Here is a 13,313-nt window from a genome sequence, read left to right on the forward strand (position 1 = left end):
GCGATGTACAACCATTCAGTCTACGAAACATCTCAGACCATCTACTATGGTGGACCAAGAAATCGAATGTCTGCGAAGGGATTTGTTTAGCAGAGCAGGAATACAAAACCCATCTGTATGTAGGCGCGTCACTCCAAGGTTGGGAGCTCATCTCACCAACCACCGATATCAGGGTTATGGAATCAGCAAGAATGCAAACTCCATATAAACAGTCTAGAAATGAAAGCTGTAATCAGCGCCATTCTACATTGGAGCACATTTCTACAAAATCGCCCTAATGATCCATACAGACAATTAGACAGTGGCGTTCTACATAAACAAGCAAGGCTCAACGAGATCGATGAACCTTTTGAACCTAAGCTTTCAACTGTTAGATTTAATACAAGATCTAAATCTACATGTCAAAGCAGTGCACATTCCCGGGCCAGAAATATACTAGCAGGCGGCTCTCTCGGCCTCATCTACCATCACCGACAGAGTGGATGATCAACGGAAAATTTTGCACAGATAATCAAGCAATTAGGGCGCCGCTAATAGACCTATTAAGCCGCGCGATTCAACAATCAGCTACCGACATTACGTGTCACCAGTCCCAGACCCCCAAGCTTGGGCAGCGGGCGGCTCTAAGTCTATCATGGGAAGGCCTCAATCGTGCAGCGTTTCCGCCGCCAGCAATAATACCTCAAGTATTACAGAAAATCAGACAAACACAGAGCCTACAACTCACTTTGGTGGGCCCTACTGGCCGGCCAGAGCGTGGTTTCCCATACTAATTCAAAAATCGGTCAGCCAACACTGGAGCTACCCAAGCGCGCCAAACCTGTTAATTCATCCTCACACCAAACAAGTGCGGAAACCCAGCAATGTTCCAACTACTGCGTATGGACTGTATACAAATGTGTTTAAACAAGAGGATATTCTGCCAGGGGCGGCAAAAGCAGTCACGCTTGCCTTCACGTTACTCAACTCGTAACAATGTCACGGCGACAAGTGGCACAGTTTGAAAATTATGCAACAAAGAAAGGGTTTACAGCAAGAGGCTTCACAACCTCAAGTGGCAGACTATTTGTGTTACCTCGCCAAAACAAACATTTAAAAGGTTCAGCGATATCAACATATCTTGCGGCGCTTAGCTCTGTAATCACCATGAGAGCGGGTGTCAGATTGACAAGATCTCCAGAGTTACTGGCCTTACTACGAGCTTTCCGATTGGAGGACCAAAGCGGAAGTTCCACGCCCAGCAGGATCTGAATGTAGTGTTACAACACCTCACGAGTGAGGTCTATGAACCCTTGGAATCGACAAACTTTGAATTTCTCTCACAGAAAACATTGTTTCTGCTATCGCTAGCCACAGCAGCAAGAATGTCTGAAATTCACGCTCTGGATTCTGAGAGGATACAGTTTGATGACAATCATAACACAGCGCACCTCAGTTAAGATGGGATTTCATTGCAAAGAATCAACTGCCAGGTCAACCAGACAGATTATTCCACATCCGGCTATCCTCTATTCTCGGATCACAAGATACACAAGACCTATCACTGTGTCGGTAAGAGCTCAAAGTTTATTCTGACGATCCAAAACAAGGAGAAGATTTCTCAAGCGTTTATTCATCCCATTATAAGCCTCTGAATCAAACAGAAGTGTCACGGACCACAATATCTATTTGGATAAGGACTGTCATTCTCCGTGCCTACAAGGCAGCAGGCTTGGACCCACCAACAGCATCAAATCCACATGAGATCAGGGCACTGGCCTCTACCCTCGCCCTACTACGGTAACTGTTCCTTGAACACGATTATGGAAGGATGCTATTGGAAATCTAACATGGTATTTGCTAATCACTACCTAAGAGACATCACTACAGAAGATGTCTCTGGCATTCACCATTTGGGACCACTGGTCCTGGCTCAGCAACTGACAGTCCCTGCGTGGCGTTAAAATATTAGCCTCACAAGATTAATATGTATTTTATACATACTCATCTAGCTTATAACTCTAAGGAGTTTTAGGGCTATGTATATATGTTCAGCTTAAGTATTCTACCTTAAGCATATACTTGGATATAGTCAATTTCAGTGCCTCTATCAGAGTCACCTATATATATATATATATAATTTTATATGTATTGTTCAATATATTCATAATGTAATTCCCCTTTAATGGCTTTATATAACCTATGGTTTTCTTTATACAGGAAACATCCTAAATCTAAGACTTCATGAAGTTCCGTGGGGATATTACAGTATATCTATACAAAATCACTAATTATAAATCCAAAGTATTCTGTTACCCACCTCCGTTCCGTGGGATGCTACAAACAAAGAGCATGAGTCAGGATAAGGAAAAATATGTAATTTTTAGAGTAAAATTGATATTTTATACTTATCCTGACTCATGAGGTTAACCCTCCCATCCTCCCCACATAACACTTTGGATTTCCCTGTAAATTCAAGTGTTGGGCTCGCTAAATCAGGAGAGAGTGGAGCACATGGCCAGAGGGTGGCGACACCTTTTCCCGCCAGGGGAGACAAAGGGGAGCAACTTCGTGGTGAGTACCAATTAGTGATTTTATTTTGAAGGGAGCTTCAAATAAGGAGATACAAGTGTTCCACTATGTTCGCAAGAAGAAGAAGACAAGCAAAAGAGCATGAGTCAGGATAAGTATAAAATATCAATTTTACTCTAAAAATTACATTGTCTGATCCAGACTTGATTATTTAGAGACCACTGTCATATAACTGGAACATTGATGAGGGCAGTATTAAACAACAAACAAACAAACAATGGTATATAGAAGTGTGAGAACTCTGTATCACTCTAACAGAGTGGCACATTAGCCTAGTGGTTTCAGTAATCACTTGTCACACTCAAGGCCAACATGTGTACAGTGTGTGAAACCCGCACTTGCTATCCTCCACCCTGATTGTCATGGAATATTGATAAACGTGGTATAAAACAACACTCATTCACAATGACTCACCATGCTGTTGCTAGGTAGCTGCTTTGACGGATGAGAAGAATAAGGTAAGAGAAGAAAAGATTGAGGTGTCCACAGAGCTGGCAGATCATATTGGGCAGCTGAAGACAAAGGAACAGGAGTTATCTGCCCTGAGACAGAACCTGGAGACTTTAAAGGTGGGCAGTGTAGACACTTACTTTGTCAAATTAAGATTGCCGAAAAGTGAAACTCAAAGTGTTCTTTAGAAAAGTTACCATTTGCATTTTTTCTCTCCGTTCTTGTAGAATATATTATATTGTATATTCACAGTATAAATGCAAGCAATATCATTAGATTTAACACTAAAGACGTCTGAGGTTACAAAAGACTTCAGGCACGTGCATTATATTTCCCCTGCTTTATAAGTACTAAAATTTAGTTGTGATTTTCACTTCCCATATCAATAAAACAGCTTGAATTCTTGCTTTGAAACAAATATGCTACCATTTTGACAAACTGACATAAAACTTCAAAATCCTGATATTATGTACCAGATTCCATAGTATTAAAAAGAAGCACATTACCAGTAGTGTAAACTATGTTTTCAGTCATTGAGCAGTTTCCTGAGAAACACTGTTTGATTATAATATTTTCAGACACAGAAAGACACAGAGGTTGGTAGTCTGAAAACAGAATCTGAACAAAAATCGGAAGAGTTCAAGTTGAAACTGTCCACAATGGAGGAACTGCTTAAAGTGGAGCAGGTTGGTCATCTGATTAATTTGAAATAAACGTTAAATACATGTTCATAAAGTTTGGAGCTGTCGAAATTTAGTTGGAAATTCTCTTTAATGTTTGCTCAAGATCCAGGTTTTATTCTCACAAAGTCTGTGAAGTCCATTCATTTTACCCATCTATTTTTACTATGAATTTAAAAACTATTTGATACTGATTGGTGAGTCAGTTTTAAATCAGAATAAACCAGGTCTGATTGGATGTTTAGGAAGTCTTTGCTGAACAGTTCTTCTTTCTTAGTTGTGAGTTTTGTTTTTAGAATTATTTAGCCAATCTATGTATACCAAGCTGCACAGTGAAAAGACAGCATGTTTGCGGTCATTCTTCCATGATGAAAATAAACAGAGTCTTTGGTATTAGTCACATTAATGAGAGAAGTCCAGTGTGTTTTGAATGGACTGGTGATCTGAATTAAGGGACCAGTGCTGGAAGCCTTTCATCAAAGTATGGTGTTGTATATTATCAAGCATTGGGTCTACATAATCAGGCTCCCATGTATACTGTAAGCAGGGTCAGTAGTATAGCCGGAAGTATAGCCAGAAGTATAGCCAAAGTAGCTACAATGGTTCATTTATTGCTGGATGCTGTTGTACAAAGCAACCTCATCACTACGAATATCATAAGTCTGCATCAAGGTATGGGAGTTGCAATCACCTCAGTGCTGAGATCACTCTGTACAGCATCTCAGGTTCATTTATCATGTCAAAAATCTCAAAGTTCAATGAAACATGCTCATGACATATTCGGAATAATATGATGGTCTCTGGTTTTATCGGAGCTTTCTTATGATTATGGGTTTCATTGCTTATATTTCAATCTTCCACATAGGCACCATCTTGGGTCTCAAGGCTGCAGTATTACATCGCTGTTAATGTGGGATAAAATCCGAGTCACTTCATTGTTTTTTATTGCGATACTCCTGTAGTGGATTTTGCAAAACTTGTCGATGCATTGTATTAAAAAGATTTCTCATTTCTTTTCAGGAATCCATGAAAGCAAAAGCATCAGAAATTGTAGATTTGAATAAGAAGGTACCTATTATGTCTTTCTAATTGTGTGTTTGAATTCATATATGAGAACGCTTGTTTAGGCTAGAAGGGTTCAAGTATCACACTAACCCTGATTTTTTTGTAGTTTATTGAATTGATCTGTGAAGAATTTGGTTAGAATTTATCTTCAAGAACTCATACTTGTTGTAAGAGGCCACTAACAGAATTTGCTAGTCAGCCTTGCTGACTTGGTTGATCATCATTTCCCAACCGCATAGATCGATGCTCATGATGTCAATCACTGGATTGTCTGTTCCAGACTCGATTATTTACAGATTGATGTCATATAGCTGGAATATGGCTGAGTGTGGCATTAAACTACAAACAAGCAAAACATTGTCAGCCAAATTGGCTGTTGGTCACCACATGCATATTTCAGTAACTTCAACTTGGTGATACATTCTTTGCCACATCAATTACAAGAAAATGTCATGGTTGATATATTTTGCGTAAGCAATGCTGCTATTTTCTCATTGTGTCCTTCCTCTCTATAGATCAGTGATCTTGAGAATAGCAGTAAGGAGCTTGATGGTGTAAAGACAGATCTTCAGAAACAGCTGACAGAACTGAACGCCCAGCTGAACCAGCAGGTGAGACCCTCATTATTGTACAGGTTAGACCCTCATTATTGTACAGGTTAGACCCTCATTATTGTACAGGTTAGACCCTCATTATTGTACAGGTGAGACCCTCAGTACTGTACAGGTGAGCCCCTCATTATTGTACAGGTGAGACCATCATTATTGTACAGGTTAGACCCTCATTATTGTACAGGTTAGACCCTCATTATTGTACAGGTGAGACCCTCAGTACTGTACAGGTGAGACCCTCAGTACTGTACAGGTTAGACCCCCATTATTGTACAGGTGAGACCCTCAGTACTGTACAGGTGAACCCCCCATTATTGTACAGGTGAGACCATCATTATTGTACAGGTTAGACCCCCATTATTGAACAAGTGAGACCCTCATTATTGTACAGGTGAGCCCCTCATTATTGTACAGGTGAGACCCTCATTATTGTACAGGTGAGACCCTCAGTACTGTACAGGTGAACCCCTCATTATTGTACAGGTGAGACCCTCATTATTGTACAGGTTAGACCCTCATTATTGTACAGGTGAGACCCTCAGTACTTTACAGGTGAGACCCTCAATATTGTACAGGTGAGACCCTAATTATTGTACAGGTGAGACCCTAATTATTGTACAAATGAGCCCCTCATTATTGTACAGGTAAGACCCTCATAATTTTACAGGTGAGACCCTAATTATTGTACAGGTGAGACCCTAATTATTGTACAGGTGAGACCCTAATTATTGTACAAGTGAGCCCCTCATTATTGTACAGGTAAGACCCTCATAATTTTACAGGTGAGACCCTAATTATTGTACAAGTGAGACCCTCATTGTTTTGCAGTTGAGACCCTTATTGTGGACAAATGATGGGGTGATCTGACTTGAATCCAAGAACAAATAGTTGGCTGAGAGTTGGCTGAGAGTCAGTATACTGGAAAGACTTGTCAGGGTACCATGGCATCACTGTAAAACTGAACAGAGATAGAAATACTGCAAGCACATGCATGCTGACACACAGTCATTATTCGGGATTACACTGTCTGCACAGATTCCAGTATTTGTTTTAGTTGAGTCCCATCCAGGATTCGAACCCACACACCCTGAGTGAGACACCTAATCACCAGCTTACTTAATCCCAGGTATATTCTGTTAAAACATGAGACAAAGGATAGGTTTATGTTGACTTATTTGACTGTGAAATGGCAGTTTTCTGTGACAGTGAGGTATCAAAGAATGACGTGTGTGGTGTGGACTGTTCACATGGAAATACAGTACTGGCTCTTTTACTAAAGGCAAACTATAGGATAGTTCATGTTTAATATCTCAAGTTGACCTCACCTGTCAGCGTTGTATGTATTGACATTCACACCAACATGTTGACGTGTGTTGTTCAGATCAGTGAGAAGACCAGTGTAGAGAAGGACATGCAGGAGAGTTTGGCCAGCAAGGAGAGGGAGAACACTGACCTGCTGGCACAAGTACAGGTGAGGGGAGCTACTGACCAACACACACCTGTTGGACATGTGTGTCACACTTCATACTGATGAGCTTATGTGCTATGGCTCTCTGATAATTTGACCGCCTCCGTGGTGTAGTGGTTAGAGCGTCTGCCCGGAGAGCGGAAGGTTGCGGGTTCGATCCCAAACCGCATCATACCAAAAAGACGTTAAAATATGGTACTTGTTGGTCCCTGCCTGACGCTCGGCATTAATGGGTACAACAAGGACTGGTCGGCTCAGAGTCAGTATAATGTGTCTGAGTGGGGTATCCATGCTTCACTGCGGTATGGTATCTCAGTGGGCTAGCACTATAAAACCAGCTTAAGTCTGGGCTAGTACAAGCAGCCGCACAAACACACACACATGCATGCATGTCGTCATATGAGCGAAATATTCTCAAGCACGACGTTAAATCCAATTTCACCTCACCTCACCTCTCTGATAATTTTCTGCCTGTTCAGAAACATGAGGCATCTGGTGTAAATTTGTTCACCAGTATAAATAAAATAAGATGATGACATGAAAGACTACATGAACACCCTACGAGAAACTATGAATGTGGTTGTGGTGTGGGATCTTGTGCAATGAGCCCAGTTCACAAATCAGGTGAAGTTAAGCAACGTTGGGCACAGAGTCCTTTGATGCGTGACCCTGGTTGGCAGCTTGACTCCTGAGAGTTTCTAGGACTTCTGTCCTGCCCCACAATGAAGCACTCATAGCACGTGGTCACACCTTAGGCAAGTGAGTTTGTTCCAAATTGTCTTCACAGATCAATTCCAAATTGTCTCTGTTCACCGAGCAGAAAATGGGTACCCGGTGGGATAAGTCATATAGCTATTAACCACCTTGCACCTCACAGTTGGAGTTATCTGGGGTAATAATGCCCATATGTTGTATGGGCTTAAAGCATACCTGTGTTGCGTATAAGTGGCCTTATTAATGTCTTTGACAGAATAATACAGATTATCAATGCCACTGACACTCTGTTTGAGATTATTAATGCCAGTGCGAACTATGAGACACTACGAATGCCTGTGAGACTACAAATGGCAAAGAATACCTTTGAGAGACTATGAACACCAATGACAGACAATGAAAACTCTCTGCCTTCAGACCCTGACCGGCAAGTCTGAGGCCCTGGAGAAGAGTGTGGAGGAGTTGCGGACGTCGCTGAAGGAGGGGGAGCAGAAGCAGCAGCAACTGCAGGAGGAGATAGCCAAGGCCAGGGACCGGGAGAAGGAGCTGAATAACTCCTTTGAGGAACTCAGTGAGGTAGGTGGCAAACTAACCAGCTGGTGGAGATTGGTGTCTTCATGTTCTGTGGAATCATAACTACCGAATTGTGCTTTTGTTATCTCTCCTTTTAGAAGCTGGTATGATTAAGAGGAACATTTTTTATGGATTGACAACTTCTGTATTGCAATAGGCATATGAGAATTGATGCTTGATATTGTGCATGTTCCCTCCCCAGGTGCGGACGGCCATGAATGGTCAAATGTTGAAGCTGGACACGGAGCTGAAGGAGACAACAACAGTCAGGGATGAGTTGCAGACGCAGAAGGTTAGTTGGGAACCGGCACTTGTATAATTCTTAACATGTGTAATTCTGAAGTCATTAGAGCAGTAATTTGTGATAGTAAATGTTGAAGTTGATACCTGAAGACTATTTCAGGAATGTGTTATATTAACCTGTATACAACATGGCAGAAAATACAGATATGAAAAAAGATAAAAAATACTGTAAAGGTGTTGCAACACCAAACCAAACAGGACCCAGTCTGTATGGGAAACTCTTCTTTGAAATGCAGGAAGCATAGGTGTGCTATGGTGTTCATGGTGATATAGATAACTTGCCAGTGCTTCCAAGGCAATTGGTCGTTTTATCAGGCAGTTCTAATTTATGTTCCATACCATTTTTTTCAAATTTGGGGGCATATATATGTAATTATTATGTATATGTATGTAAACCTGATCTACACATTGGAGTGAATGTGATTCAACAACAAATATAATCATTATCTCCAGGACTCCCTTGAGGAAGAGTTGTCTGCCCTGAAGAAGGTGTTTGACGAGACGAAGGCAGCCTGTGTGTCATACAAGAAGGACCGAGAGTCCATGAAGGAGCAGTTAGAAACAGAACAGGAACAGCGAACACAGGTGATTGTAGGGTGTAGTTAGGTAAATAGCTGGTGATACTTTACTTGTCTGTAGGGTGTAGTTAGGTAAATAGCTGGTGATACTTTACTTGTCTGTAGGGTGTAGTTAGGTAAATAGCTGGTGATACTTTACTTGTCTGTAGGGTGTAGTTAGGTAAATAGCTGGTGTCTGTAGGGTGTAGTTAGGTAAATAGCTGGTGATACTTTACTTGTCTGTAGGGTGTAGTTAGGTATATAGCTGGTGATACTTTACTTGTCTGTAGGGTGTAGTTAGGTAAATAGCTGGTGATACTTTACTTGTCTGTAGGGTGTAGTTAGGTAAATAGCTGGTGATACTTTACTTGTCTGTAGGGTGTAGTTAGGTAAATAGCTGGTGATACTTTACTTGTCTGTAGGGTGTAGTTAGGTATATAGCTGGTGATACTTTACTTGTCTGTAGGGTGTAGTTAGGTAAATAGCTGGTGATACTTTACTTGTCTGTAGGGTGTAGTTAGGTAAATAGCTGGTGATACTTTACTTGTCTGTAGGATGTAGTTAGGTAAATAGCTGGTGATACTTTACTTGTCTGTAGGATGTAGTTAGGTAGACAGTACTACTGTAGTGCTTTGTCACAAACATGCATATGTTATGGCCAATTTTCTTGGGGCCTTAAGTTTAAGATATTGTGATAGGACTATTCTTATTACTGTTATGGCCAAAATTATGAGTTGGACTTATTTTTATGAAAAACTTTTTTGTGCGAAACTAAATTGGTCTACATTTTGGGACAGTTAGCTCCAGCCAGGGGCCAAGGGAAGTAATTCTATGAGTTGACACAGGACTAGAGATGTGAGCACATGGTCAGAGGGACTCCATGTAATGGTGTTAGTTGTGTACTTGGATTTGGAGTGTTGGCTCTATATGTTTAAGGATATGAGGACCTGCATCATCATATATATTAATGTCAATCATTCAAGGACTGATGAAGAATAAAAGTCAAGTCAACTGTATTGAAGTATTGGCATTTTTTGTTGAAGAAGTGCATGACATGTGACTTTGAAGTTGAATTGAATTTGAATTGAGTATAGACTTGATTGGAACTGAACAAAGGATTTTGAAACTACAATTACCCATACTGCACCGTTACAGGAAGTGTCGAGTCTGGAGGAAGCCAAGCAGATCCTCATCACCCAGAAGCTTGAGATTCAGAACAAACTGGATTCCTTTGAGGAGCTGCTCACTCAGGTGGGTGGTAAGGAAGATGATGTACTGGCTCACAGCAACTACTTGTGTAGATCTGTGCTATGGATGATTTTGTCCTGAATGGATCAGGTAGAAAGTCTCATTTAAGAGAGTCATTGAAGCTGTGTTAAATGTTTCTCTTTTGTCCTCAGACAAAGAATGAAACAGAGAGTGTGAAGTCTGAATCTACCAATATTCAACAAATGCTGAGAGAGGAAAATTCAAGTCTACAGACAAAACTGGTAGGTGGCACACACTGTGATGACTGATTTCAGCTGACAGCCAGTAAATATGTGCAGACAGAAGACAGGAATGGTGCTTTTTAGTCATGTAAACTGCTAATTTGATATTAAAGTTTATTCAAGCTGAAGGGGTGGTGAGGTAGCCTAGTGGTTAAAGCGTTCGCTCGTCATGCCGAAAAGACCCAGGTTCGATTCCCCACATGAGTACAATGTGTGAAGCCCATTTCTGGTGTCTCCCTGCCATGATATTGCTGGAATATTGCGAGAAGCCGCGTAAAAGTAAGTCGCTCACTTACTATTGAAACGAAAATAAAAGTGCTTTCAGTGTTTGTTAACGAATCATGTCAATGATATGTACTTTCATTGTCAAACTAAACAAATCAATGAATGTTTTTATATTAAATGAGTATCTACAGCCCTACTAATAAAATCTTTTTCAGGCTTCTGAACAACAAGGACGAGAGACTTTGCAGAAGCAGAAGGATGAGGACGAGGCTCGGTATGAGATGCAACTCTCCGTCCTCAATGAGAACTTGACCACTGTTCGGTCCGATCTGACAGTCAACCAGCAGAAGGTGGAGGACTTCACCAGAATCAACGATGAGCTGAGGGGGGAGAAGCTAGGTATGTGTGATCCTTACAATAACTTATACTGGTTTAATGAGGTAGTCTAGGAATGTATGTGCAATCAGATAGTCTAGGAATGTATGTGCAATCATTAGAATATAACATGTCGTATTTGGGATTACACTTTCTCAGTAAAGAACAGAATCTAGTACTTTTGTTTGGTTGAGTCCCATCCGGGAGTCAGGCACTTAATCGCCTGCATTAGAAATCAAGTTGATGTTGGCCACTATTGTTGTATCACTTGCTTGTAATGTTTATGGACCGGGAATGCATGCTTAAATAAAATGCTGTAAACTTTCATTTTCGTTATTTCTTGTGGCTTCACAATGATGGATATTTATTATCCCCCCCCAGGCATGTAATGCCGTCCATCTGTCTGTCCGTCCGTCTGTCCGTAATCAGTTTGTTTCTGGAGCATAACTCAAAAACTGTTAAATATTTTTCATCAAAACTTGGTAGATACATTAAACAGAACCTAAAGTGGTGCCTTTTGCTATTTGCAGATTTTTGACATTTATTTTTTTCTTGGTTTCCATGGAAACGTTTTGGACTTGGTCTCAAAAGGGAGGGGTGGACTTCGTTTCTTGAGTACACCTCGAAAACCGATCACTATCTTTCTTCAAGACTTGGTAGATATATGAGACAGATCTTGAAGTAGTGCCTTTTGCTATTTACAGATGTTTAGGGGTATTAAAATAGGGGTATTAAAATGGACTCTGTCCGTGCGTCCGTCCGTCCGTGCACATTTGTCTTTTCCGGAGCAGAACTATAAAACTGTTAAATATTTCTTCACCAAATTTGGCACATAGATAGATCTGGTGGTGTACTGGTGCCTTTTGGTAGTTTTGGAATTCTGAATAAAATATTTTTGGCGTTTCCATGGCAACAAGTTCGACTTAGACTGAAATTGGTGGTAGTGCTCTTTTCCTGAGCAGAACTCTAAAAACCTTTCAATACTCTCTTTCCACTTTTCTATATAATCTCCTAAATATTTGACATAATCATAACTCGTAGACATAATCATGAAGAGTATTTTGCCATTGCGGGGGATATTGATGACTTTGTCTTCTTGTTGTCATTTTTATTTTCCCCGGTTTCCATGGAAACGATTCGGACTTAGTCTCAAAAGGGATAGGTGGGCTTCGTTTCCGGAGCTCAACTCAAAAACTTCTTAATATCTTTCAGCAAAACTTAACTGTAACTGTCAGTTGATTTGTTCTTTCAAATTTTGGGGGGCGGCGAGGATTTGTCATCTTCTGATGACTCTTGTCTAAAACAAAGTCAGCCGTCTGACCCACTCAGCCACCATGTCAGGACTGACAGACTCCTGTCACATTACCTTTCTGTTGCAGAACTGGAGGCGAAACTGGAAAACAATAACGAGGAAAGAAGGATGCTGGTTGAGAGGTCAGTCTGACAAACTGGATGCATTACCTGGTGTATGGTGTCAGACAAATCTGCGTACAGCCCTACCTGGTTATAATGCCACCTTTCATCATGTACAATATATGGTATTATATCCCGGATGGTATCATATCAAGGGAGGTGAACACCAGACTTTTCTGACCTATAGCACTGAAGTATTGTGAAAACTAATTGTAAAGTGGACAGTCTAGTGTTTAAAGGACTGGATAGTTTAGTATTTAAACAAGAGGATAGTACTGTAGTTAAATACAGGTGGATAGTCTAGTGGTTAAATGAGTGGATAGTACTGTGGTTGTATGCAGATGGATAGTCTAGTGGTTACAGGAGAGGATAGATACAGGTGGATAGTCTAGTGGTTAAATGAGTGGATAGTACTGTGGTTATATACAGGTGGATAGTCTAGTGGTTACAGGAGAGGATAGATACAGGTGGGAAGTCTGGTGGTTATAATAGTGGATAGTACTGTGGTTATATACATGTGGATAGTCTAGTGGTTACAGGAGGAGGGATAGATACAGGTGGGAAGTCTGGTGGTTATAATAGTGGATAGTACTGTGGTTATATACATGTGGATAGTCTAGTGGTTACAGGAGGGGATAGATACAGGTGGGAAGTCTGGTGGTTATAATAGTGGATAGTACTGTGGTTATATGCAGGTAAGTCTAGTGGTTACAGGAGTGGATAGATACAGGTGGATAGTCTAGTGGTTAAATGAGTGGATAGTACTGTGGTTATATACAGGTGGATGGTCTAGTGGTTACAGGAGAGGATAGATACAG

General features: G+C 40.8%; 1 protein-coding gene across 1 annotated transcript in view; it reads left to right on the top strand.

Annotated features, from left to right (window-relative positions):
* LOC124254701 (early endosome antigen 1-like) overlaps positions 1-13,313 on the top strand; it is a 57,052-nt gene that overhangs the window by 40,601 nt on the left and 3,138 nt on the right. The window contains 12 exon segments of the mRNA XM_046688548.1: positions 3,000-3,140; positions 3,600-3,707; positions 4,722-4,769; positions 5,282-5,377; positions 6,759-6,848; positions 7,977-8,135; positions 8,335-8,424; positions 8,889-9,020; positions 10,148-10,243; positions 10,393-10,482; positions 10,923-11,106; positions 12,462-12,516. Of these exon segments, the coding sequence (XP_046544504.1) occupies positions 3,000-3,140; positions 3,600-3,707; positions 4,722-4,769; positions 5,282-5,377; positions 6,759-6,848; positions 7,977-8,135; positions 8,335-8,424; positions 8,889-9,020; positions 10,148-10,243; positions 10,393-10,482; positions 10,923-11,106; positions 12,462-12,516 (1,289 nt within the window).

Source organism: Haliotis rubra, unplaced genomic scaffold (assembly GCF_003918875.1).
Source record: "Haliotis rubra isolate DU_JTF1 unplaced genomic scaffold, ASM391887v1 Scf58, whole genome shotgun sequence".
Classification (NCBI taxonomy): domain Eukaryota; kingdom Metazoa; phylum Mollusca; class Gastropoda; order Lepetellida; family Haliotidae; genus Haliotis; species Haliotis rubra.